General features: G+C 37.2%; 1 protein-coding gene across 9 annotated transcripts in view; it reads left to right on the top strand.

Moving 5' to 3' along the window:
• The window catches only part of LOC121315672 (baculoviral IAP repeat-containing protein 6-like), a 148,264-nt gene that overhangs the window by 82,775 nt on the left and 40,659 nt on the right, over positions 1-24,830 (top strand). For all 9 annotated transcript variants that reach the window (XM_041249960.1, XM_041249962.1, XM_041249961.1 and 6 more), the window contains 2 exons: positions 533-697; positions 1,062-1,227. In XM_041249960.1, coding sequence (XP_041105894.1) covers positions 533-697; positions 1,062-1,227 — 331 coding nt within the window. The remainder of the gene's footprint in view (positions 1-532; positions 698-1,061; positions 1,228-24,830) is intronic.

Below are 24,830 nucleotides of genomic sequence, written 5' to 3' on the forward strand. Positions count from 1 at the left end.
TAAACACACATTGTGATTGATATACAGTATTTCAATATAACTTAAATAACAGTCTTTACCTTTGTAGCATTATAATATAGATCACAGCATAACATCTTTTTTTTTCCCCCAATGGCAGCATTATACAAGTATAATTTTTTTTTTTTTTACAGTGGCAGCATTATAATAATATTATAATACTTCTGCAGGCATATCACTTTAGAAATAATTGTTTGTGTGATAGATTTCAAAGCAGATGCACTTCAAACCCTCATCAATGCTAACGTCTTTATCTAGCGCGTATACATTTCAGGCATGGGTATATAGTGGCGTTGTGAATTATCTGTGAAGTGTAGGTACAGTGTAGGATAAATTTGGACTTGCATGCGCTGCACGTGGAAATCGCGGGGTTGTTGATGGTTAAACAATGGTTTAAGTGTTGTGTTATCTCAACAAACTCTACTGCCTGATTTTATTTAGCTTTGTTGCTGTGATTGTAACTTGCTGATCACCAGATCACTGAATCACTTACAAGTGTCTGTCTGTGATTTAGACTCAGGTGTCAAGTGGACACGCAAGTGCTTCCAGTGAAGAGCAGCAGCTATACTGGGCCAAGGGGACAGGCTTTGGGACCGGCTCCACAGCGTCTGGATGGGACGTAGAACAGGCCTTAACCAAACAGAGGCTGGAGGAAGAGCATGTCACCTGCCTGCTGCAGGTAAGCACTGGGGATTGCGTCTAGCACACACGGAGCAGCAGGATTTGTCCTAACATCCTGTACTGGCACTTAATGTCACATGCAAACACATTTGTGTGTCTTTTTGCACACAAGTCTATAATAAAGTAATAATATTATCAGATCATCATCCCAAAAATGACCTTATACAGTTAGAACCCAAGTCAATCAATATTCTTGAAGACCTAAAGACAGGTTTTGAGAAAGTTCTGGCTTTCTGATTACACCTGGCTGTAAAGGGGCCTGTCCTAACCCAACAAGGCTGAACAACAAGTGTGAAAAAAAACCTAATGAACAACCTAGTATGCTTTCTGAGGATGAACAGTTTACTGTTGTTTTCTCTCAGGTCCTTGGAAGTTACGTCAACCCGGTAGGTAACGCAGCGTCGGGTGAGGTCCAAAGTGGAGAGGGCAGAGGACAGAATAACAACGCACTCCCGTCTGTGCTTCAGGAGTTGCTCAGCCAGTCTTGCCTTATCCCTGCAATGTCATCTTACCTACGCAATGACTCAGGTACTGCACTTTAAGATACATCAGACGGACCGCTGTTCTGTACATAGCCTCGATTTCTATTGGAGACTCTTATTATGAAGAGGGTTTAATTTTCCTTGGCTGATTTATAGATCTCTTGATCTTGGTAAAGTAGCAGCAGCAGGTGCTTTGCTCTAGCATTTTATTTAAAGAGCCACCAGTTATATTGGGAGATGTAACCTGTGTCGAGGAGCTGAGAGCAAATCAATGATTTACCAGGGATGATTGTTTTCTTCTTATTCTTCTTCTTCTTCTTCAATTCCTTTGAATTTAAGATGTGCTTTTTAAACCAATTTCTTCTTCTAAATAATGTCCTGCGTCTTAAATTTGAGTATAGTGATGTGTGTATTAAAATCACCAATAAAAGATGTGAATACCCAAGTATACAAACAGCAACCGAGAAAAGGTGAACAAAGACGTCACTTGCCAGTCTTGAATCATCCATGTCAATACAGGCAGGCATTTAATAGTAATTAACTTCCTGAGAAATTCAAACAGAAACTTTTACAATTTCAGCGTTTTGTTATTAGACTTAATTCTAACAATGTCCAGCTTGGACAAATCAGACCCTGGTATTTTTTGACATGCCAAACAATACCACAATTCACAAATTGGGAGAAAAACAGATGTGAGTAATCACAGCTGGAAATAATAATAATAATAATCTTTATTTTTATATACCACCTTTCATAGTGGAACACCATCACAAAGCGCTTTTCAAGATACAAGACTAGGGTGTGTGCACTATGCATAAGTTGTAGAGTCACTTACAACAACATCTCACCTGAAAGACAGAGCACGAGGAGGTTAAGTGACTTGCTTAGGGTTACACAATGAGTCAGTGGCTGAGCTGGGATTTGAACCGGGGACCTCTTGGTTACAAGCCCATTTCTTTAACCTGGACCACATAGCCACCCTAGAGCTGAGAAGCAGTGCATAACTGTAATGCTCTGTGTGACAGCAGATGGCCGCAAACTGCATCCATACAACATTTTCTTATATGCCCAATTGAAGTTGTATCTTTGTAAATGCAGCTTTATTTGATGTGTTATTTTTTCCTTTGTCTAAAATTCAAGGCATCTTAAATTTGAAGGAAAACAGTATTTTTTTATTTCAATCTGAGCTGTAATATTTCCTCTTACAGCTAAAGGAGTCTGCTTCTTCTAAGCAACATTTTTGCATGAAGTTATCAGTAGCTGTTTGGGTGCTCTACTTTTTAAGTTATTTTGATTTCATTAGTGTCACCAAATTATGTTAATGGCTTAAATAAAAATGAACGCTGAGGGAAAGTTCTCTTTGGAAGAATACTAATACTGGATCTTTGTTTTGGGTGAGCTGTTTCAGCTGAGCTCTGAATTGGCTCATCTTCACACTTTTGAAGTGTGTTTTGTTTGTCATAGGTGATTAGGCCCAATCATTTTAAACAAACAATTTGTTACAGCGTCATCAGCGTCAGCGTCAACAATTTGTTACAAAATAATTGCAGTACCCTTGTAAGCAAACATTATCTAGAGTTATTGTTGCGTGTGTACATTTTTATTCTTTTCAATCTCAGGTGCAGCTGTGTCAGAAAAGATATAATTTTCATTCAAAATGTCTTTCTCTGGGGGAAAACTGTTGCATGTTTTACTATTATAATACATGTAGACCTTTTAATTTTAATGGAAAGGGATCGGAAAGCAACTGTGTGATCTCAGAGTCTGCAGAGATTGCCAAGAATTTTTTTGCCCTGTTTTATAGCACATATAAATTCTGCTGTGCCGAAGAGTGGGTATAGTGCAGGTTGTTGGCAATTGTGAGCTTTAGAAAACATTGTCTTAAATATTGAAATTCAGTCTGAACTGCACAGCATATACTACACATTTCGACTGTTTTTGGATTTCCACAAGGTCCTAATTTTAACTAATCCCTTCTAGCCTAAAGTATCTGTTTTTCTAGAAGTTTTATACTTTTGTCATCCCAGCATTTTTATTTTTATTTAATTTCAAGTGTGTTGGTTTTTAAGGTTATGGTGGTTAGAATAGTTTTGTTGCTATAGTAATAAACTTTTTAATTTCAGTTCCATCCATTGTATTGTGGTTTGATATAGATTGCCTTGGGTAGGTAGGCTGAGACCTTCACAAACCCAGTAAGGTAATTCCCTAATGTTAAAGCCCACATCCATCAAGTTTCTTGCAATGCTAAAGCCTAGAAATTGTTACTGTTTTTCTGCCTTTTTGAATGCGATGTATGGCTTGGTAAATGTTTTGGCAAGATGCTGATTTAAGGGAATTATTTAAGGGAATTTTCATCTACAAGTTAGATTTTTTTTTTTTTAAGTACATTTTTCTCTTAATTTAAGTCTATTTAAAAAATAAAAACCCGGTCCATTTAATTAATTATTGGAGGCTTCTCCATTATAAATATATTTTTCATATTTAATTTTATTAAGAGGTTTGTTCTTGATTTTATTTAAGTATTAACGATAAGTCTTAATGTTGAATGTTGTTTGAATTGCGGATTGCTGTCAAGTGATTGGCTCCTACAGTATGCATATCAACCGCTATGGATTGTGTGTTTCCTGGTGCAATGACTGTCAGTCTATAGCAACTGTGGGGCTGCAAATATTGCAGACCACACAAAGCATAAAACCACTAAATTAATTATTCCTTTTCAGTTGGTATACTGCAGATCTACCCTGGAAAATCTATTTTAGAATATATTGGTTATTGATGCTGCTTGTGTTCCAGTGTTGCTGCTAAATATGTTTATTTATATTTCTATATGGGTGTTTTAAATACACTGTCCTGATTGGTCAAAACAGGTCACATGGGTGTGTTGCTATTTTGCCACTGTCCAAGACGATTTGCATCGTGTGTATGCATGGGGTGGTACAAACCTCAGTCATCTACAAATCGGAAAGCTCTGTTAGCAATTGTTTCCCACTTTATGAAAGATAATGTATGTGTTTAAAAAAAAACTAATAGTGGTAATTATGTACATGTTCACTCAGGATCGGTCATATAAACTGCAGCGGAAGGTATCAGAATAATGCTACTGCATAAAAAAAAAAAAAAAAAAAAAACTAGTAGCAAAGAGTTTTGGGTAGCAAAATGCTACCAAATATACATTCATTTCAAGCCTTGGTTAAATGGATGTTTAGTTGGCTCTGCCCCAGTCTCTGTGTTCTTTTCTGGTTGGTTGCATTTCCTGCCCCTCCTGCTGTCACAGGTCCAACCTCCTGCACAGCTGTGTGGTCTGATGCACAATACTTATAAATGCAACTCGACAATTCCTGCAGAACCTACCTCTCCACAAAAATGTATCCAGGTACGATGGTATAATCTCCTCTGCTGTGGCCTGCATTGTTTTAAATTGTTTCTTAACACTGGCACAGTAATTCTCTGCGTTGTCCAGCCGTAAACTGCAAAGTCAGTTTTATAAGTAACCAGGTATTCCATGCAAGTAACTTATTTTTCAACACTGTGAAGCTGTAGCACGAATCTGGTATGGATACCTCCAGTCACTACCCTGAATAACGAAGCACAGTTTAAAAACAACCAAAAAAACGGCACTCAACGGATACTGTTGCAGGTCTTGTGAGGAAGGGTCTGCATGATTTAAAGACAGACTCATTTGTGCTGTGTCATGATGAAAATGGGCAGTAACATTTTACTACCATAACATTTTTGTACCGAAACATCTGTCCAGACTGGAGTTCTTGTCAGTGTTGTACTGATACAACTGTATTGGTACAAAACTCAGAAAAGGTTTCGTACCGCTACTGTTTCGATACGACTCGGAACATCTTAAGTGGGGACAGGTAAACAAACCGACAAGGTATGGATACAATTGTCAATATTCTGAAACATTCGCACGTCTTGTTTTAAAGTTTAAATACTTTAAACAGCTTTACATTTTACAGTGAGCAGTAGCTTTGTCATGGCTACACCAAAAATGCCAAAATAAGTGACAAAGTAATCTCCACAAAATGAGTGATGATGACTATGAGGTAAAACGTACTGTGGAGCAGTGCCGCTCTAAAATAAATTCCCTTGTGAGGGAATATCTAAAAGCAAAAAATGCATTCCCAAAGCCGTGATGAAGCCTGCTCTCTTGCAACCTCGTGCTGTTAAAGACGGTTAATTGTTTTCGCCTTTTTGTTCGTCTCATCCTGTCATGTTCTGCCCATCTCTTAATAATGGTTGAACACCAAAATAAAATACTGTACATGTACAGGACGGCAAAACATGCTGTATTACATAACAGGGGATCCATTTCAAACAGATATGACAGCTGTTGTCATGAAAACAAGTTCAGAACCTGAACACTCTTGATTTAAACATACATGTACCAGTATTGAAAAGTGAATTAGGACAGAAAGTGGTTTCATACTGGTATATTCTATACAGAAACAAACTGTACTAGTATCGTATCGATACAAGTGTGAACAGGGCTATAATCTGTATAATTCAATCTTTTATGGCTTGGCATGCTTAGAAATAATTCAAGATAGCAAAGGTTAATAAGGAAACCCTGCAATGACAAGTTAGACATTCATTCAGATGTAAATGAAGAATACTACAGTGGCAGGAAAAACTTATGAAAACACTCTAAAGGTGTGCATTAATTGTCAGGAACCCCTTTGCTATTAAACCATATTCAATTAAAGAAAAAGAAAGACAATCATACATTACATAGATAAGGGGTTACCTTAATTAGTAAAATAAAATGGCCCAGTATGTGGGGAGTTAAAAACCTGGCTATACATGCTACACAAGTTTTAATTGTTTGGTAAATTGGTATCCTGAAAACTTTTTCTTAACAGTTTTCAATTTGGAGATCAGGCATTTTTAGTACTCCTGATGCAGAGCACGGAATGAATTGTTTACATAATGAAACTGGTCCTTTGCTCCACAGCAAGTGATTGTCTCATTACCATGAAAATTCAGATTCCAGCAATGTGCATGAAAGGCAATTTGTCTCCTTTATGAAGGAAAGTGATCCCCATTTTAAGTGAATTTGGTGAAGCACAAGCCTTTTTGAGATTGTCTCTGCATCAATAACAGAATGCTTTTTTAGTGATCCCAGGTGTCCTTTTCTTCGCCAGAGTACTCTCATTGTTTATTATTATTATTATTATTATTATTATTAGGCAGTGTTATTTGCAAATGTGAAGCTAACAGATCAAGCCCCTTTGGATGACTGGCAAGATCCTTCAAATAATAGGTGCGTTAAGTGAAAACTGTTTGAGGCTCATGTATGAAGGCATATCTTATTGTGAAGAGGCTTCCTGTGACCTTCTAAAACACTACGGTGAAGGGGACCAAAAATTTTAAATGACCATAAATATTTTTATATCTTGTCTTTTGAGTTGGGGGAGGAGCTTTCTTAGAATAACCATAGGTAGGTTAACAACCTCTGTGTGTGTATGTGTTTCAATAAATAATGTATGATTTACAGTGCTTACTAAAATAATACACTGGTCACCTTTCGTCTGGTAAATTCATCACTACAAAATTACTACTTTTAAATCTGCATATAAGGCAGATTCTGAAAGTATCAAAATTACTTTATATTCTCTTTACTCTTTAGCATACTTACCTATACACTTAAATGGTAACTACAGTAAATGTTTTTTGCAGGCATTGAAAGGTGCGTCTCTTGCATATCGAAACGATGTCTATTTTATTAACAAAATAACAAACTACACCTGTATGTGTATCCAAGGCAACAGGGTTATTCATAACCTAATGATCAATAAACATGAAGCAAATAAAATACACATTTAGTGTTTTTGATATTTTTATTATATTAACATAGTGTTCATTAGTATCACACTCATACTTGTCAGGTCTAGCCATCCCAAGGGGATGCACATCTGTCTGGGTACAGTATTTGTGTGCCTGTATGTCCCTTGCTGCTGGTTGGGTATTTATAAAGGAGTATATATGTAACAAGTTCTTCTGGCTTTGTCCCAGTAGTTCCACAATCAAGAAGCAGATTTAATTTATAATTCATGTGTTAGTTCATGTATTTTTTTTTCACAAGGCTGTATCAATATCTGCATTTGTCTTGAAAATATGAAATGAAACACGGAGTGGTCCTCATTAGTCACTGCTGTCTTTGCGATCCCTTTGGGATGCATTACAACACTGTTACATATTCCATCATTCCTGTAGCTAAGATATTAGACAGTAATGCTTTTGAAAGGCAATGCTTTTTAGTGTCACTCTGAAGCCCATTTATTGTAATTGAAATCTTTATTTATATGTAAAAACCAAAGCTAAATGGCCTTAAATGCAGCGTAGCAAATTGGAAGAAACCTTATGAGGCAACAGTAAAACCAGAAACTAGTCAAAGTGCTCTGTACAGATCACTGTAGAATATTAAGCTAAATGTAATATAGTTTGCATTTTTTTGTAAGATATTTCTCAATTGCACCTAATCTTCACAGCTGTGGATACATTTATTGTGTGCTTGCCCCAAGAGTTAGACCACCTCTAGCCATTAAATCTTTTTCATGCCTGTAGGCTAAACATGCACACAATTAACAGATGCATGTTTTGAGTCTGTTTTCAAACTTGGCCAGAGACACCTGGCTGGTTAACTGGTAAATATAGCAGTTTCAACCAGGAAGAGCTTTCGGTGAACAGGATTGCTGCATTTTGAACCCAGCAATGGCTTTTTGTATTAGTCTAGTGCTGTAGCCGCTGTGTTCAAATCCATTTTACATTCTTTCATTTCAGTCCTGTACCATGGTAAAAACATGCTGGATGTTAGGAACACTCAGGTTTTCACTGTCTTTTGATTTTGGTGCAGCTTTTTGTTTCTGTGTATAGTGTAAATTAGGACAAACAGACATGTACAACCTGCTTACAAATCAGGAGTCATTTAAATGGCCCAATAACAGTGGAACTTCTTTGCTCTTGTCATTGTCTGTTAGGTTTTGTAAGCATGTCTGTATAGCCAAGCCCAATTAACTTTTATTGTATTAAACTTTTACAGTGATATCTCATAGGTGATAAATACGTGTTTGTAGCCTTTTTGACTTTAAGGGGGTGGCTATGCTACAGGTTAGATAAGACTAGTTCCACTGTAAAGGCAGTTGGATGTTTATTTCCCATTTGTACTGTCTATTTAGGCTGAGTGCAAATTCAACATAGTTTTGACTTGAGTGATTTTAGTACTCAATATCCTCGTAATTGACATTGATTGTATTATGCAAATATTTGGATTAAAAGTAACAAGATATTGTAACCAAATTTTGTTGGGTCCACTGTTTCTGGTTTTTCTGGATTATCTACTAGTTGTCTGTCTTGATGGAAAGCCCCCGTTAACCCTTAGCAGATAGTTATTGAATTTTCGAACCAGTCATCTGTGTGAGGATTTCTACCATTTCTCTGTTTTTAAAGGGTTTTTACATGTTTTATTGTGCAAATAAACAAACCACCTACTCCTGGTCATTGTACAAAGTTCTTACTACATCAATACAAATGGTATACAAATGCAAGGTTATCCTTAAGGTAAGCTAAATAGGCATGCTGAATCAGTGGCTATTAGATTACAGGTTTAAATGTAATGGCATAAGGAGAGCAGTGATTGCACATGTACACTCCTGGAGAACCACATTGGCTCACCTTTTAAATATATATATATATTTCTTTCATTCAGTGTTTGCTATAAAAATATATACTTAGGCTTTTTATTTAATAAATAAATAAATAAATAAAAAATATTAATTAAAAGTGAACCCAAAGTGTTATATTAATTGAAAATAGGTAACTCTGTTTTTGTAGTTTTCACATCTTTTTGACTTTCCCAACCCCCCCAAATTAATTGAAATAATTGTATTCTTTTTTTTATTTTTGTATTTTTATTTATTTTTTTAATATGTGATTTTAATGCAGAAAATGCACACTCTGCAGCTGGCCCTACCCCAGAAAGCTTTCCATAAAATGTAAGGCTTTAGTTTCTTGTTCTGATTTAAGCTAAGACAGGAAAGTCGTACTTGCCAAAAGCCATCTTGTAGTTTTAAGAAATACATCGACCAGCGGCATGTCAAAAATATGATATTCTTGGAAATACTATAAATTGCTTGATATTTAAATACAAGTCCTCAAAGTGGACATTCTGACATGTCATTGGACAGAACATTTCACAATCAATACAAATCTTGTTGTTTTTCATTGCCTTTCCCTGTAGTCTCATATTCTTTGCATTCTTATCCATGTATATCTACACTGATAAGTCCCTAACCTAAATAAAGAAATAAATGATATATAATTGTCACAGTAATAATTTTTACTTACTAGCATTTACAAAAATCTCATTCCATTTAAGGACGACATCTCAGTTTATACAGGTACAATCCATGTCCAGCTGATCTCTTAACAGTCATTTGAACATTGTATTTCTGCAGCTTATAGTCTGGTCCCAAGCAGTGGCAAGTAAAATATTTTCTCCAAGTTTGAACAATAGCAGAATGCAAAATAATTGTCTAATCTGGACCTTTGTTGGTATTCCCATGGTACTCACAGCAGCTTCCCTGGTGAGCCAACGATGGTCTACGTAACAAGCAGACACTCTTCCTTTGTTAAGAAGCTGTTTGTTCTGGTGAAGGCAACACTGCTAACCCCTTTGTGCCTGGGCTGACTGGTCGCCTTGGCAGCTCTTCATAGAGTGGTGTGGATGTACACAAACACGATCACAAAGAGGTTCAGAATCGTCCCAACAATCCCCAGCATAGCCAGTATTGATTCCTCTTTTTCTTCTTTCTCCTCGAGTTGTTTTACGTCTTCTATGGTTATGACAGTAGTGCCCATTTTGTTGCAAATAACCAGGACCCTAGTAGTTATCTCAAGTAAAAAATAAAGAATACATGTTGCTTATTAAAACCTCAGGTAAGTAATACTGAAACAAGTGAATTGCAGTCTGCATGCACAGAATCATTTTCCCATACTCTAGCAAACAACACCCCCTGCAGAATACTGCATTAGGCTGTCTTTAATAGCTAGATCATTGCAACATGAACAACAAGGAGGTAATACTTATTTTTAATTTGAGGTGCCTGATTTGATTGTTCTATTTCCTTTGGAAAGCTCTGTAGAAGTTTAAGTGATTTGAAATTTCAGTAAATTAAATATATCAACAGATTTGTGAAAAAGTCTTTTTTTTTTTTTTCTTTGTTATTTTGAGCTTACATTTTTTTGATTGAGGGGGGGGCATATTTTGTATATTTTCCTTTATGCTATATAAATGATTTGTGCATGCAGCCTATTTAAATTCACAACATATTTTTTGTATTTGACCATGTAAATGTGATCGAATGCATAATTTGCTTCAGCTACATATATTGTTTTAGTATTCAAGTTAAAAACAGGTTTTATTTTGTTGCATTCCTTTCTTAAACAATGAGAGGGCAGAAACAGAAAACACATTTTAACATAAATAAACTAGAAATTTTGTGCTGCATTGAAAAAAGGGAAAGAGGTGCTTACCCTACACCGCATCAGGAATATAATGACATCAAGCATGCTTCTGAGTCCCCGAATAAGGATGTGTAGCAGCTTTGTATCTTAATAGAGAGAGCTGCTGTTCCATAATGGGGAGGGAGGTAAAAACACAATAGCTCAGCAGTCCCAGAGAAAAGATAAATTGTTTAGAAAGGTTCAAAACACAAGTCTAAACATCAATAATCCTTTGTGGAAAAGATGACCCCTTCCAATATTGATGCTTTGGTACAATTCTTCTCCCTCCTTAAGCGAGAGCTTTTTCACCTTCGATAGATAATTGTTTTCATTCACTGCTGGTAGAACTCCCCCTCCCACCCACCCCCCCAGTCTTCTCTTCGAGAAAGCAGCTGTCTCTTCGGTCTCAGCCTTTCTCCGAGATGTACAATTAGCAGCCTTTTGAAGAGTTTGCCTCCAGTTGAACCCTGTGACCAACATGCATCTTTGCAGTACTCAGCCGCTTGTTCCGGGTTGTGTGCTGTGCCTCCGAGCAGAGTATGTTGGGGGGATGGGATGGGTGGAAAGAGGGGGAGAATAAAAGTAATTTATTTACAGTGTCACTGCTGTCCAGCTCGAGAAAAAAAACAGAAGTTTATAGCCAGAGAGTGGTACCCAGTGTGTTGCACCTTCATGCAATAATTCTGCAGCAAACCCCTTCATTCCAGAGATCTCTGTTGCATAACTTAGCAGCCAGTTGCATCCGGGCTGAGGAATGACAGTGGCTTTACTTGCGTTACCATAACTAGCTTTGACATTGATTAAATATTCTTTTGGCACTGACTGAATAAGAAACATGCTACAAGTGCGAATGGCACAAGAATGCACGTAGCTTTCTGGATTTGCTGTCAGGCAAGGCGTATTTTCAGCCTGTGAGGAGAAGGCAGGCGGTTTACCATTGAGGGGAGTTGAGAGTGAGAGAGATAAACTGCAGGGTTCTTGTGTGGATCCTGTCAGAAAAATTGTGGTATTGAAGCATTCAGGCTAAAGAAGTGTTTCTGCCTTTTGTTTTTCTTTGCTTTGCCAGACAGGCTAATCATTTTTTGAAGTCTTTCTAGATTAATACACTATTCTTGTTATCCACGGCAAGCTAAATAATGAAATTAGAGTAGATGTTTAGCCTGTTGGAATTTCAAATGGTGTGCCCTTGGCTATTTATTTTCTTTCTCTCTGTGTCTCGTACTAAAATACACACAAACACAACCTGAAATACTTGCAGGGAATTTTAAATCCAGTCAGAGATGTTGAACTGTGTTTTATTTTTATGCACAATGGGTTATGACTGCTTATTAGCAAGTTGGTGTATTTAATTGTTTTAAATGTCTGTGTGCAGCAATCTAATCCCATTACTTTCCATTGCCCTGAGGATGCAAAAAGCCATGCTTAAAAAATCCTTTTTTTTTTTTTAATAATTTTTTTTTCACTTGCTATGTCAGATTATTTTCTGTTTGTTCTTGTTTTTACAAACCGGAATCATGCTAAAATACAACCTACATTTCCATTCCATTTAATTTTGTAGAAAATGTAAAACACAGTTTGACAAGCTAAGTGGTACTGTAGCACTTATGATGGGATACACATAACTACAAATGTTAAATTGTATTTAAAAAAATAAGAATAGAAATGATTATCTTTACATACACCTTGCCATAAGGGTTAAAAAAAAAAAAAAAACTGGTATCGTATTGCAGTCTGTGTTTTGTGCCCCCTTATACTAGCTGTCATTGCCCGCAGCTTTGCCTTGGTCGTCTTGTCCTGCTGCCGATTTATCTTTCTTTTGTTGGCGACTTAATACAATGTATTGTGGTAGATCTCTCTTCATGGAGATGGAGCAATAGAGGACTGAAGACAGTTAAGACAGATGGTTAATGCATTTGATAACCTGAGGGAATAGGAAAGAGGCAGACACTGTATGAGCCAGTGTTGCATTTTATCACCAGTACCTGATTCCAGATATTACAAAGTCATACGTGAAAACATTAGTAGTGAGGAGGAGATAGTCAGTACTGGTCTGCTACCCGAACACGGGCTGTTTTCCCTTTTAAGTTGGGGGATCGAGGTTCTGCTGGGTTTCAGACAGCTATCAGCTGCAGCATCTGGCATTTTGAATCAGATTCATTTAGTCAAAGAAAATGACAGGCTGACAGCAAATCGGAGACAGTGTTAATTCTTTAGTAGTAATTGTTAGCTGAACCAAACTGTGCAATTTACATCCAGTGTTCCTTGTGTTAAAACAATGGCTGGGGAAATAAAGTACCATTTCTATACTTTATATACTGTACTGGGGTTCTTGCCTGCCCACTCAAACAAGCAGGCAAGCCAGAAAGTGACCAAAACTTTTTTTTTTTTTTTACTAAATACTAATACATGGTTTTCTCTGACATACTAAAAAAATAGGCTCAAGCAAAGCCCCCCTCCCCACAAATATATTCCAGACACTTGCAGTATATTTAAACTTCTTTATATGTGTGTATGTGTATATATGTAAAACTCACTATTTCCAGTGATTTGAGTGTCCTTGTATATCCTGATTCTCCTTGAATATAAAGCTGTTTTTGAATTCTCTGTACGTTTTTTTTCTCTCTCTCTCTCTCTCTCTCTCTCTCTCTCTCTCTCTCTCTCTCTCTCTCTCTCTCTAATGTTTTTGGGGTGGTATGGTGGTGAGGGAGCCAATCTTTGTTCTGACAGTAAACATGTGTCTGCTTTATTTCAGCATTTTGAGGTTAAGGGTATGAAGCTACAGTACTATATAAGAATAATAAAAAAAAAACTATCTAAAAAAAAAACTGTCTACAAAATGCAGATATCCAGCGCAAGCATCTCTGCTTACTGCAGTGTATGCACCAACAAAAGTTTTTGCACTCTTATGTATGTAAAGGATTATTATTATTATTACACCGTGTAACAATTTTTTTTTTTTTTTTTTCCTGGGTAGTAAGTGTTATTTCCTAATTGCTTATGCCTCAAAAGTATAGAAAATGGCTATTATTCCCCACAAACTTTGCTTTTGTGACCAGGACAGGTACATTTCAAAATATCACTATTTCCAGTGAGAAAACTTTTGTGTCTTTTCGTTCACATAGTCAGAAAAAAACAACATATGAATCCAAATTAACATGTATTTATACAAAAGTAATACAAAAATGACTACAAAAGATTTAGAAGCGAGTAGTTTTTCGAGATTTACGATTATACTGTAAATTTACAGTATAATCGTAAATCTTGAAAAACTACTCGCTTCTAAATCTTTTGTAGTCATTTTTGTATTACTTTAGTATAAATACATGTTAATTTGGATTCATATGTTGTTTTTTTCTGACTTTATGTGAACGAAAAGACACACATTTGCCCATTTTCCCATTGGAAATAGTGATATTTTGAAATGTACCTGTCCTGGTCACAAAAGCAAAGTTTGTGGGGAATAATAGCCATTTTCTATACTTTTGAGGCATAAGCAATTAGGAAATAACACTTACTACCCAGGAAAAAAAATTGTGTTACATAGTGTTATTATTAATAATGTAATACCCTTTCTGAGATGCATTGTGTATAGAGGGAAGACTTTATAATTAGAAGCTGATTTTCATAAAGGACATCACCAACTAATTAAAATGTATCGAGTACAAGAATTCCTTATGTTTTGTTGCTTTCTTTGAGCACTTATAGGATTAACTATAGCAGTCTCAGTAGTCTTTATTTAAATAGTATTCACAGAGTGAATTAAAAAAATCATTGCACCATAAAAATGTAATGGCATGATATTGGCATTTTGGAAATTGTCTGTGCAAAACAGGATAAGAGTAATTAAGATTACTTTTTTATGTGTGTTCTCTGTAAACTGCCCTTCCCACATTATTCAGAATTAGGATTACATTATGAAAGGTATCAAAGTTCGTTACTATTGCTTCAAGTACAAAGTAGCAAGTTTCTAATTTGAGTGCTTCAGCACCCCAGCTGTGAAGCTTGAAGGTTTGCCAGTGTATCCTTTTTAGTAGTTAAGCAATTATAGATGCTGTACATTTGTTGGCTCTTTTTTGATGATTGAATTTATTGAAATATTAAACTGCGGAAAACTCCCATAGCCCACAGCGGGCCTATCTCGGAAATGATAACTTATTATTGGCAAACCTGTTAACCCTTTGCGGTCCAATTTTTACAATTTTCCCTTTGCAGTCCGATGTCAGACCCTGTCCGACATCATCAAAAAGATGTAAAGCACAGGTCTCTAGTCATTTTTTTTCTCTGGAAAAAAGCAGAGAAAACCTTTCAATGGCCGAGTGAAACCGATAGGAGCCGAATGAAGCTGGGGGAAAAAAAAGTAAAAAAAAAAAAAAAAAAAAAAAAAAAAAAAAAAAAAAGGGGGGCGTATCTGATAGCCCCATGCACCACAGAGATAACGTGGACACAAGCCAAGGAGATAGCTGCTTCTGCATCCAGTGCTCAAAGAATATCAGCTGACATTTGCAGAGCTTTTATTTGATGTTATAGTAATAAAATAATGACTTGGATCGCATTATTGAGGAGTTTGGTGATAAAACGAGTGATCAGGAGAGGATTTAGCAGTATGCACGTTTGTAAAGAGGTATGTGAAAAATACAGCGAACAAGGGGTGGGACTTGGCTGGAGATGCAGTACTGATGTCGTTTTGCCATGCAATACCTTTTAAACCTATTTTAAAGAGAGCATGTAAAATAAACAGCATGTGTGAAAATAAATTGGACCTGATGCGTGAGACAAGCACTAAGTAAATGGACTGCAAAGGGGTAATCATCTGAATTTATCAGACTTGCGGTGCCTGGTTTCCTTTTCAAGTATGAAATGTAACATTACGTATGGATATTTACCTCCTAAAGACCCGAAATCTGAATAAGATATACCAATGCTGCTCTCAGAGCTAGTGACGCAGTGATGGCACGACCTGAGGGCACTCGCATACCTTTTCTTTTCACGACTGACTTGACCTGAACCTTGTTCAGATAAGTACTTGTTACTTCTATCGGCTATATATATTTCACATTTATGGTGTTTACACAAATTATCTGTGATATTAAATCACATCTCAGCTCTCTCCCCAGGCTGCAATATTATTTCTCATTTTGGCTTTGGCTAAAAGTACAAGACATTTTAATATTATTTATGCAATTGTTTTAATTACTGTATGTTGAGAGTTTTTTCTCGTTGTGTGTTCTTTTTTTTTATTTTATTTTTCAAGAAAGTAGTGCTATAGCACCTGTGCAGCAAGAACAACTGTTGGGCTCAGCAGTAACACGCAAGACCAAGATACTTGCTCTGTTGTGATTACTGCAATCTCTTCCGCAGTATCTTGCTGCCGTTTTGGTGACAGCTTTAGCATCACCGTTACGAAGGCTGTTTGTACCATTCTAACAAGCAGACTTCCTCTAACAAGCAGATTTCCCTTAGTCTTGTGTGTGGTAGTGACCGAGTAGTTTTGCCAGTGGCTGGTACAGGTGGGCATTCCTGTATGCTGCCACCCGCGGTGACTGAGAACTGGTGGATCCGTACCATACTGATACCAAGGTCCCCCATAGTGCACCCAGCAATAGCTCCTGCTGTTTTCCAGTCGATGGATGCCCAATATAGGGCAAATGATGCAGAGAAGCTGGGCCTTGCCCATTTTTCACCAGTGGAGGCTTCTATTGCCTTCTTGGTCCAAGAGCCTAATTTGGCACTCCTGTCTAAGGACGCTATGCCCCAACAAGCAGTGCCAGGTCTTTGAGGTGATCCTCAAGCACACCTTTTCAGCCAGTGCATTCACCGCAAGGCTGTGCAGTTATAGTAGCATCCTGGTATCCTACCAGTACCATTTGCTGAGATCCCTTTTTGAGAACCACAGACCTTCACAACAGTTGGATGAGTTGCACCTGTTTAACAAGAATCTCCTGTGCATGTGCCCTCAGCAGGCCTGGTTTTTCAGGGTTTTTCAGCCCGCGTTCAACTGCGACCACCTATTGACAGTGTCTCACCATTGTCTAAAGGAACTCTCTTGGTTTAAACAGCTGACCCATCTACTCCTCAGCGTGGCACTGGGCAGTGTCACCAGAAGAGAGGTCGTCACCATAGACGCATCCAGTCTGGGCTAGGGCGTTGTGTGGAATGGCAGGGTCTCCACATTGATGTTTTAGAGCTGCAGGCAGTTTACCTGGCCTTGCAGAATTTTCTACAGGAGGTTGGAGGGAGATGTGCTTGTCTGTACAGACAACAACAGTGGTGGCTTACATCAACCACCAGGGCAGCTTCAGGTCTCCAGTCTCCGTTGTGTAGCCTGCATGCTTTTGCTCTGGGCACACGAGAACCTCCTCTCACTATGGGCAGTACATCTGCCCCAGGTGACAAACTGGGCGGCAGACCTTCTCTCAAGGAGAGTCCCCAGTGCCTCAGAGTGGAGGCTTCACCCCGAGGTGGTGAGCCTTCTTTTTAGGAGAGGTTCAGTAGAGCAGAGATAGATCTCTGCCTCCCAGGAATCAACCTACTGTCTCCTCTGGTTCTCCATAATTGGAGGCGGGGACCCGCTGGCAGTACATACCTTCTACTCCGTACCATCCTGCCTTTTTGCCGAAGACGATCTCTGCATTCCATGTCAACCAGTCTGTGGAATTGGAGGCTTTCTATCCACCACCTTTCCAGTCTGACATAGAAAAGAAAAGGTTGAGGCAGTCCAAACAATTTTTTTGTTCCAGGGGGGCATCTGGCAGAGACATTTGCAATGCAGCAGTGTGGGCTACTCCCCATACATTTACTAGGTTGTACAGACTTAATGTTGTGGATCCTCATAACCCTGTTTTTTGAACCAGAGTGTTAAGGGCAGCTTCTCAGTTGACCCTTACAACATAATATAGAGGTGAGTTTCTCCCTCAATTTTTTAGCCCTGGTTACTGGGGTTCCGTATAGTAACACACCAGGCAGCCTCTCGGCTTAGTCTTAGTATTCCAGTCGTTCTGCAATATTGCCATTGCAAAGGCTTTGGTACACTTAACTCTATGGTAAAGGTTACATTTCATACTTGAAAGAGAATCAAGGTTATGATAATAACCTAACATTATTTACATTCACTCAGTTGTTTTTCTAATTTGTACATTACAACCAATTGTTTTGACTGACTGGCAGGGTGATTGCCGTGCACAATGGGGAATTAGTGTTGGTGTCATTTGTATGTGGAAATGGGTTTATTGTGTGTCTCTCTGGGTTGATTTGTTTGATGAAATTGTTGTTTACAGATGGGCACCTGATTGAGACTTGCTGCCTGCTAGGCTTGGTTGAGGGGAAGGGCAGCAAGTGATTGGCTGTGCTGGTCCTCAATCAGCAGGTGGGCGGGTCTTGACGAGTGTACGTCAGCATAAAAACATCTGGTGAAGATGGATCATGGCGAGTGCAACGCCATGCTTCAGAAGGGAGCGGCGTATACTCAGGAGAGTGTCCGCTTTGCAGGAACAACAGCTATGCAGCCCTGAAAATGCAAGCAGTGCTTGTAAAGGCAATGCCCAGCCAAGGCCATATGAAGCAGCCAGAGTCTTCATATGAATACCGGCTCATCAGTAGGTTAGTTTAGGGGATAGTGATCCCACGTAATGTGTAGCATGGGTTGCGTAGTTCCTGGAGCGGTACACCTCGTTTTATAAGGCTAGCGCTCACCCTGTGTGGCAACTTTTATTTGTTGTTTTTGTGCTGTGCTTTATTTTGCCTTTGGTACAGCTTGCTGTATGTGTCCTCTGTTACTATCGTTGGTAACATCACATGACCACCTTTATTTACTTTCTGCTTTTGTGAATAAATGCTGCGCGCCTGTCCCGGCTTTTTCAATTCCACCTCCATTGTCTCTGTGTTGCTTAAAAAGTGGTTACCCACACATGTGGCACGACCACCCTGTCACACTGTTATATTCTTGCAGTTACAATTTGCCCTAAAAAGACCTAAGCACTTGTAATATTAGAGTTATATCTACAGGACACAGTGGATAAAACCAGAGACAGAGTAGAGGATGTTATAATAGCAAGGGAGACTTGACTTCTCGTACAGTCGATTTAATATGCATCTATAGCCTAAACCTTCGGTAGAAGTATAAACCTAGCTAGAATAGCAAGAAAGTTGTGAAATAATATATATTGGTAAAATCAATAAAAAAAAAAAAAAAAAAATGCCTAAAGGACATAAAATAGAAGACAAAATTTGGATTTGGCACTTAGACAAAGATTCGGACAGAGACAGTCCATGTTTGCTGAGCCGTGGGAAGTCCTTTTCTGTTTGCCTTTTTATTTGCTGGATGGCAGCGCTCCTTTTTCAGTGTCTAGTGCCAATTTCATTGGGAATTGATTTATGCCACGTCCCCAGAGCCCAGCAAAACCAGCTGATTAGAGGTCGTTCCCTTTATTATGGCTGACATTTGAGCATCTGTACTTTTTACTCTAGTGCAGTGGATTACATATTTAAGTATGCATTTAAGATAATTAATAATTCAAGAGTAAGATGTGCAGATGCTGTGTTTAGAGTTATTGCTGTAATATGAATTATTATTTGAGCTTGATGGAATTTAAACTTAGTCCACAAATCTAGTTTTGCATGTATATTATAGAGCGTACTTTTTGCAAAAACTGAACTTTTTTCCTTTCAGATTATATCTGTTGCTGTGCAGTTTTATGATCATTAGATTAATATATACACACACACACACACACACTAAAAAATCAGAACAAACATGGCAGTTGCAGAATGAGAAGTATCTAGTCAAGGCTGTGGTTTGCAGTAGGGACAGCTACAGATCATGGAGCAGGAAAGAGGCAGGTTTAGATCATGGTCTGAAGCTGTAGAACTAGTAGTGGGGTGATTCTTATTGAAAACTCTTTTAGTCTCTAGCCGCTGAGTTATTTAGGAATATTTTAGTTAAATCACAGAGGCTGGCAAAAGGGAGAAATTTAGAGAACAACCAGTGGTCTTTCTAAGTTTGCAAAGAATATTAATGTATTGTTAGGCTTTTTAGGTTTATTTATTTATTTATTTTCAATATACTCTAAAAAGGGTTATGCCAATTCCAGGAATTGTCAAGTTGTTCAGTTTTAAAGTGATGCACTGGCAAACCTTCAACCATCTCCGAGACTCTCTTGATGTAACAAGTCCTTGCCCAGCATGTTTACATTTACCAAGTATTTTAGACAAACATTTGAACTGCTGTATTCCTTTTTATTAGGGGTGTAACAATTAATCTATGCATCGATGTACTGATCATCTTTCCTTAAATTTTCCGAACTTCAATTACACATTGGTGAATCGATGCATCAGTTTGAAATCTCCTGTTACCGGTTTGCATTAAAACTTTGAGTGTGTGAGAGTGCTCTTTTAGTGCTAGTACGGTAGATTAGCACGTTGCTAGGATACTCATTTTAGGCCTCTACATTCATGTTGGACAAGACAAATCAGAAGTAGGCATATTTTGTTTCAAAGCATGTTGTGTTTGGATTTTATCAATACTATATAAAAAGAAACTGAATTTAGTATGATTGTTAAAGTAGTCAGGATTTATGAGATTGATACAAATGCTTTGATTTTGGACATAAAATGTTAACAGTAATGAACAACAATAGTTCATATAAAAATTACTTCTGTTTTAAAATACAGTATTTTCTATTATTACAATGTTAACACTAGAACTGCCGCGGTTAAACATAAAAGGGGTTATTTTCTAACTTTCCACAACAAAGCATTACTTTAAAAAATGAAAAACTATAATGTCATTTGGAAAATGTTATTTACAAAGTCGTTGCACTATAGTACATGAGGTATTAGTTTTTCTAGCTTTTGGATGAAAAGGGTTTATATTTTATGATTTTTATAACGTGTATAAAAGTGAGAATTTACCAGCTCCTGGTAATGTGTTGGAAGTTTAGTGGTATTGTCATTCTGATCCAATTAAGCTGTACTGAGGATGTTAAATGATATGGAAAGAGAATTCAGTGCTGCTTAATATTACCTATTTAATGGGCCATTAGGTCTGGCTATTCTTGGATTGAGCATTTTGGAATCTTATAGGGAGGCAAAAGAATCATTAAACAACATTAAGATGTTGCCTTTTAAAGGAGGTACATTCATTAAAACCTTTCGTTGGTGTTTTGTGTGCAGTGGAAGCCATGTGTTATTTACGTAACTGCTTTATGGTTGTTCAGCAGTCGCTGGGCATTCTTGAGTGATTTCAGAGGCGAGTTGGATTAAATAAACTGAAATATTGTTTCCAGAGGAATAATCCGTTCCTCCCCCTCAATTTCAATCAGCACTGTTGCTTTGGTTTGAAAGAGCAAGGCATTGCTGCTTCTGTGTATTTCCTGCCCTGTTTTAAAGTACCAGTACAACTTCTGCCAGCCCAAAATTGTTTTCTGAAAATCGTAATGTCATTTTTAAATTATAAATCGTTTTTTGTGTGAACGATATTATCTCCAGTGGTCGGTAGCTTGTTAATACCCGCTTTCGAGTTCCTGAGTGAAAAAGCAAGCTGACTAGGTCGTGGGATTGGAGGACGCCCACTGAATCTTCGGGTCTTCAGAGCCATGTGGGGAATTGCTGTGGTGAGGAGATAAGTGATTGGGCATTCCAAATTGGGAGAAAATTGGGGGAAAATTATAATTGGACACTTTAAAAAAGAAAAAAAAAAAGAACACTTTAATCACATTTTTTCAGCATGAGAAATAAAAAAAATCTGCTTACGGTTTTAGTGCATATGCGCATATCAAGTCAACTTTTAAAATTACCTGCTATATTTGCATTAAAAAAAAAAATGCAAAAAGGCTTTTTCAAATGACTTTGTGGTATTTGATTTCTGTCTTAAAATAGAATGTAGAAGTGACCTTTATTTCTGGATAGGTTGCTTGAGATTATGGAACTGGAGTTGTTTACTGCAGAGCTGTGATCACACCCACTGCAGCCAGGCTTGCAATCTCTAGAGCACTGTATTGCTATTGCCAATCAAACATACGTTGCATCCTTTCCATAAAATCATGATAATGTTTTAAATTAGTTGGTCAAATTACTGAAAATGTAGTTAGGGCTTTCTGACATTTTCTACTAAAACTGAAATGAGCCTTCATTTGTTTGTTTATTTTCCAATTCAGTTAATGAGGATAGCAAGTAAAACCATAAATGGATCTGCAGTTTCAGTTTAAGAAAATGTATTTCCCTGTATTGATGAGTGTGGGAAAGGGCTTTGGATTGAAGTATATCAGGTTACATACACATCTAATGTTTAAAAAAAAACTAAATTCTGCCAGAATTTCTTTTCGCTTTATTTTAGGTCTATTTTTACAATACTATTTGCGGATTATAAAGAAATGCATAGAATACAGGATTTTATATTATTTTTTTAAACCTTACCTTTGCTTAGCGTCGGATTTCAGGGGCTCTGTAGTAACCAGTAGATGTGCCCGCGCGATGAAACACGTTGTAGCTTGTACATTTAGAATATATTTTGCTAGTTGTGTAAGTCTGGCATAATTTTGTGTACAATACTTAAGTGTAACAACTGTATATCAGAACACTCTCTCCCTAAAGCCAGATTAAAAAAAAAAAAAAAAAAGTGTGGTTCGGGTTGTTCGACCCCTGTATTTTCGGCCTGACTCAAAATATTTTTTGCTGATAACAGGTTAAACTTTTCTCTATCAATCTGAAAAACTGACCACGTGCATGGCCATGTTTTCGCTCATGCGATTTTCCGGAAGATCAAATAAACATTTTCCCAGTAAACTTACAGTATGATTTTTCAAGCAGGTAGGTAATTTATTTCTAAGTTCCCTAACAATCCAATTATTATATAATGATTTTAATGTCCATTTAACTGCCATCAGATACTTTTGTACACATCCAACCACTGAAACTTACTGAAATATAATTACAATAGCACTTTCACCCTTTTGCAGGAAATTAAATCACTGTGAGCAAATTTTCAGAAACTTGCTCATATCACTAACATGCCTCTATGTAGACATTATTCTTGAAAATGTTTCTTTGTAATGGCTTATCCCACAAGGTTGAGATTAAGTGTGGGACTATTTACAGCGATACATATTTAATATAGAACACAGTGAAACATCGCAATCCAAACGCCAAGGGGAGCAGCGTCTTCGAAAATAGCAGCAATTTATTAAATACCAGCAACAAAGTTAGTTCTGCCTGCAACTGACTTGTTTTGCAGAATGCTTTAATTCAGCTCAGCAGGCAGTATTTTGCAGCGCCCAGTACTGTGCTGGGAAGTCATGGGGGCATCAGCCTATTGAGTGGCTTCAACCACCCGGGCGTGTGGTTACTAGGGTATATCCGAAGCACTGAAGTGCCTTACTGCGCTTATAAAATGGGTCAACCAGCTAAATAAAAAGCAAAAGAAAACAACTTAAAAAACATGTTTTAATTAACAAAAAATTATTATTTTTCACCTCTGACCTAAAATATAGTGCCTTAAAACAAATCAAACCAAAAATGCATTAGTTAAAACTATTATTATTTAATAAACACAAGAAGCACTATTTATAGATGTTAAATTGAACACTGCCATTGAAAGTGAAGCTTTGAAGATTAGATTTACAGACCTGTGGTCACAAGCCATCAAACAAAGCCGAGCTGCTTGAATTTTTGCGCCAGGAGTGGCATAAAGTCACCCAACATCAATGTGAAAGACTGGTGGAGAGCATGCCAAGACGCATGAAAGCTGTGCTTGACAATCAGGGTTATTCCACCAAATATTGATTTCTGAACTCTTCCTAACTTGAGACATTAGTATTGTGTTGTTTAAAAATGAATATGAACTTATTTTCTTTGCATTATTCGAGGTCTGACAACACTGCATCTTTTTTGTTATTTTGACCAGTTGTCATTTTCTGCAAATAAATGCTCTAAATGACAATATTTTAATTTGGAATTTGGGAGAAATGTTGTCAGTACTTTATAGAATAAAACAAAAATGGTGTGTGTGTGTGTGTGTGTGTGTGTGTGTGTGTGTAAGTGTAATATATAATGTATTTATTTATTTATTTATTTATTTATTTATTTATTTTGGTCGTCCTTTGCGATGTGGGAGTAGTGACAGGAGGTCCATGCCAGATCTGTGGTACTGTTTAACAGTGGCAACAAAGATGTTTGCATTTTTGAAATACTCGGACAGTAGCATAGAAGGGCACCCAATGCCAAGGCAGTTTTTTTTTTTGTTTGTTTTGTTTTTTTGTCCTTATCTTTTTGTACGCCCAGAAGCTGTGCTTCAGTAAGTTTGATGCCTAGCAGTATTACTTTTTTTCACCATCCTATCTAGAGTCTGGTTTCCCAAAAGATAAAAATTGGTATACTTCAGTCATTTTTATTGCGAATTTAAATATGGCTACTGTTTATATACATTATATAGTAAATGTAGTTAGTCATGTTTATGAATATAAATTTTTAAATATGGCTACTGTTTTTTTTTTTTTTTCAAAATTCTTGTGGCGTATGGATATCTACAATTGATTCGCCCCTTTTTGAATAAAAGTTTCATCCCATGGGAATGTGCTGTAATATTCTAATAGTCACACCCTCATGTGACCTGTTTTGACCAATCAGTATTAAAACCCATTGTATAACATAAAACAAGGCAGGCAGAAAGTTTATTGATGAAGATGCACCCTCAAAATTAGACTGAGCCAGCTGTGAGGTGGGAGAATGAAGCAAGATGACATTTTAACTAATGAAAGTACAACAGGGGTACCTATTAACAATGTACTGTAAACTAGTACTTGCTACTTTTACCATGCTCGTATTGCTTATTCAGGAAAAAAAAATACACATCTATTTCTATCTATCTATATATCTATATCTATCTATATATATATATTTGCCTACCTATCCTAGTTTTTTTTTTCCCAGTGTAACCAGAACCACACTTTTTTTTTTTTTATTTGGCTTAAGGTGTTTCACGTCTTGCAAAGCAGTCGAGCATGTCATGCATCAAACACCTGCAACTAGCTTCTGATCCTTATTTAATTTTTTTCTGCTCTGGTTTTTATTGCCTTGGGAAAGGGGAACAAGATTGGATGGCAAAGGAACACTGTCCAGCCACAGAATTGATGGCCCATTAGTTTT

The sequence above is a fragment of the Polyodon spathula genome, chromosome 5 (assembly GCF_017654505.1).
Source record: "Polyodon spathula isolate WHYD16114869_AA chromosome 5, ASM1765450v1, whole genome shotgun sequence".
Lineage (NCBI taxonomy): Eukaryota > Metazoa > Chordata > Actinopteri > Acipenseriformes > Polyodontidae > Polyodon > Polyodon spathula.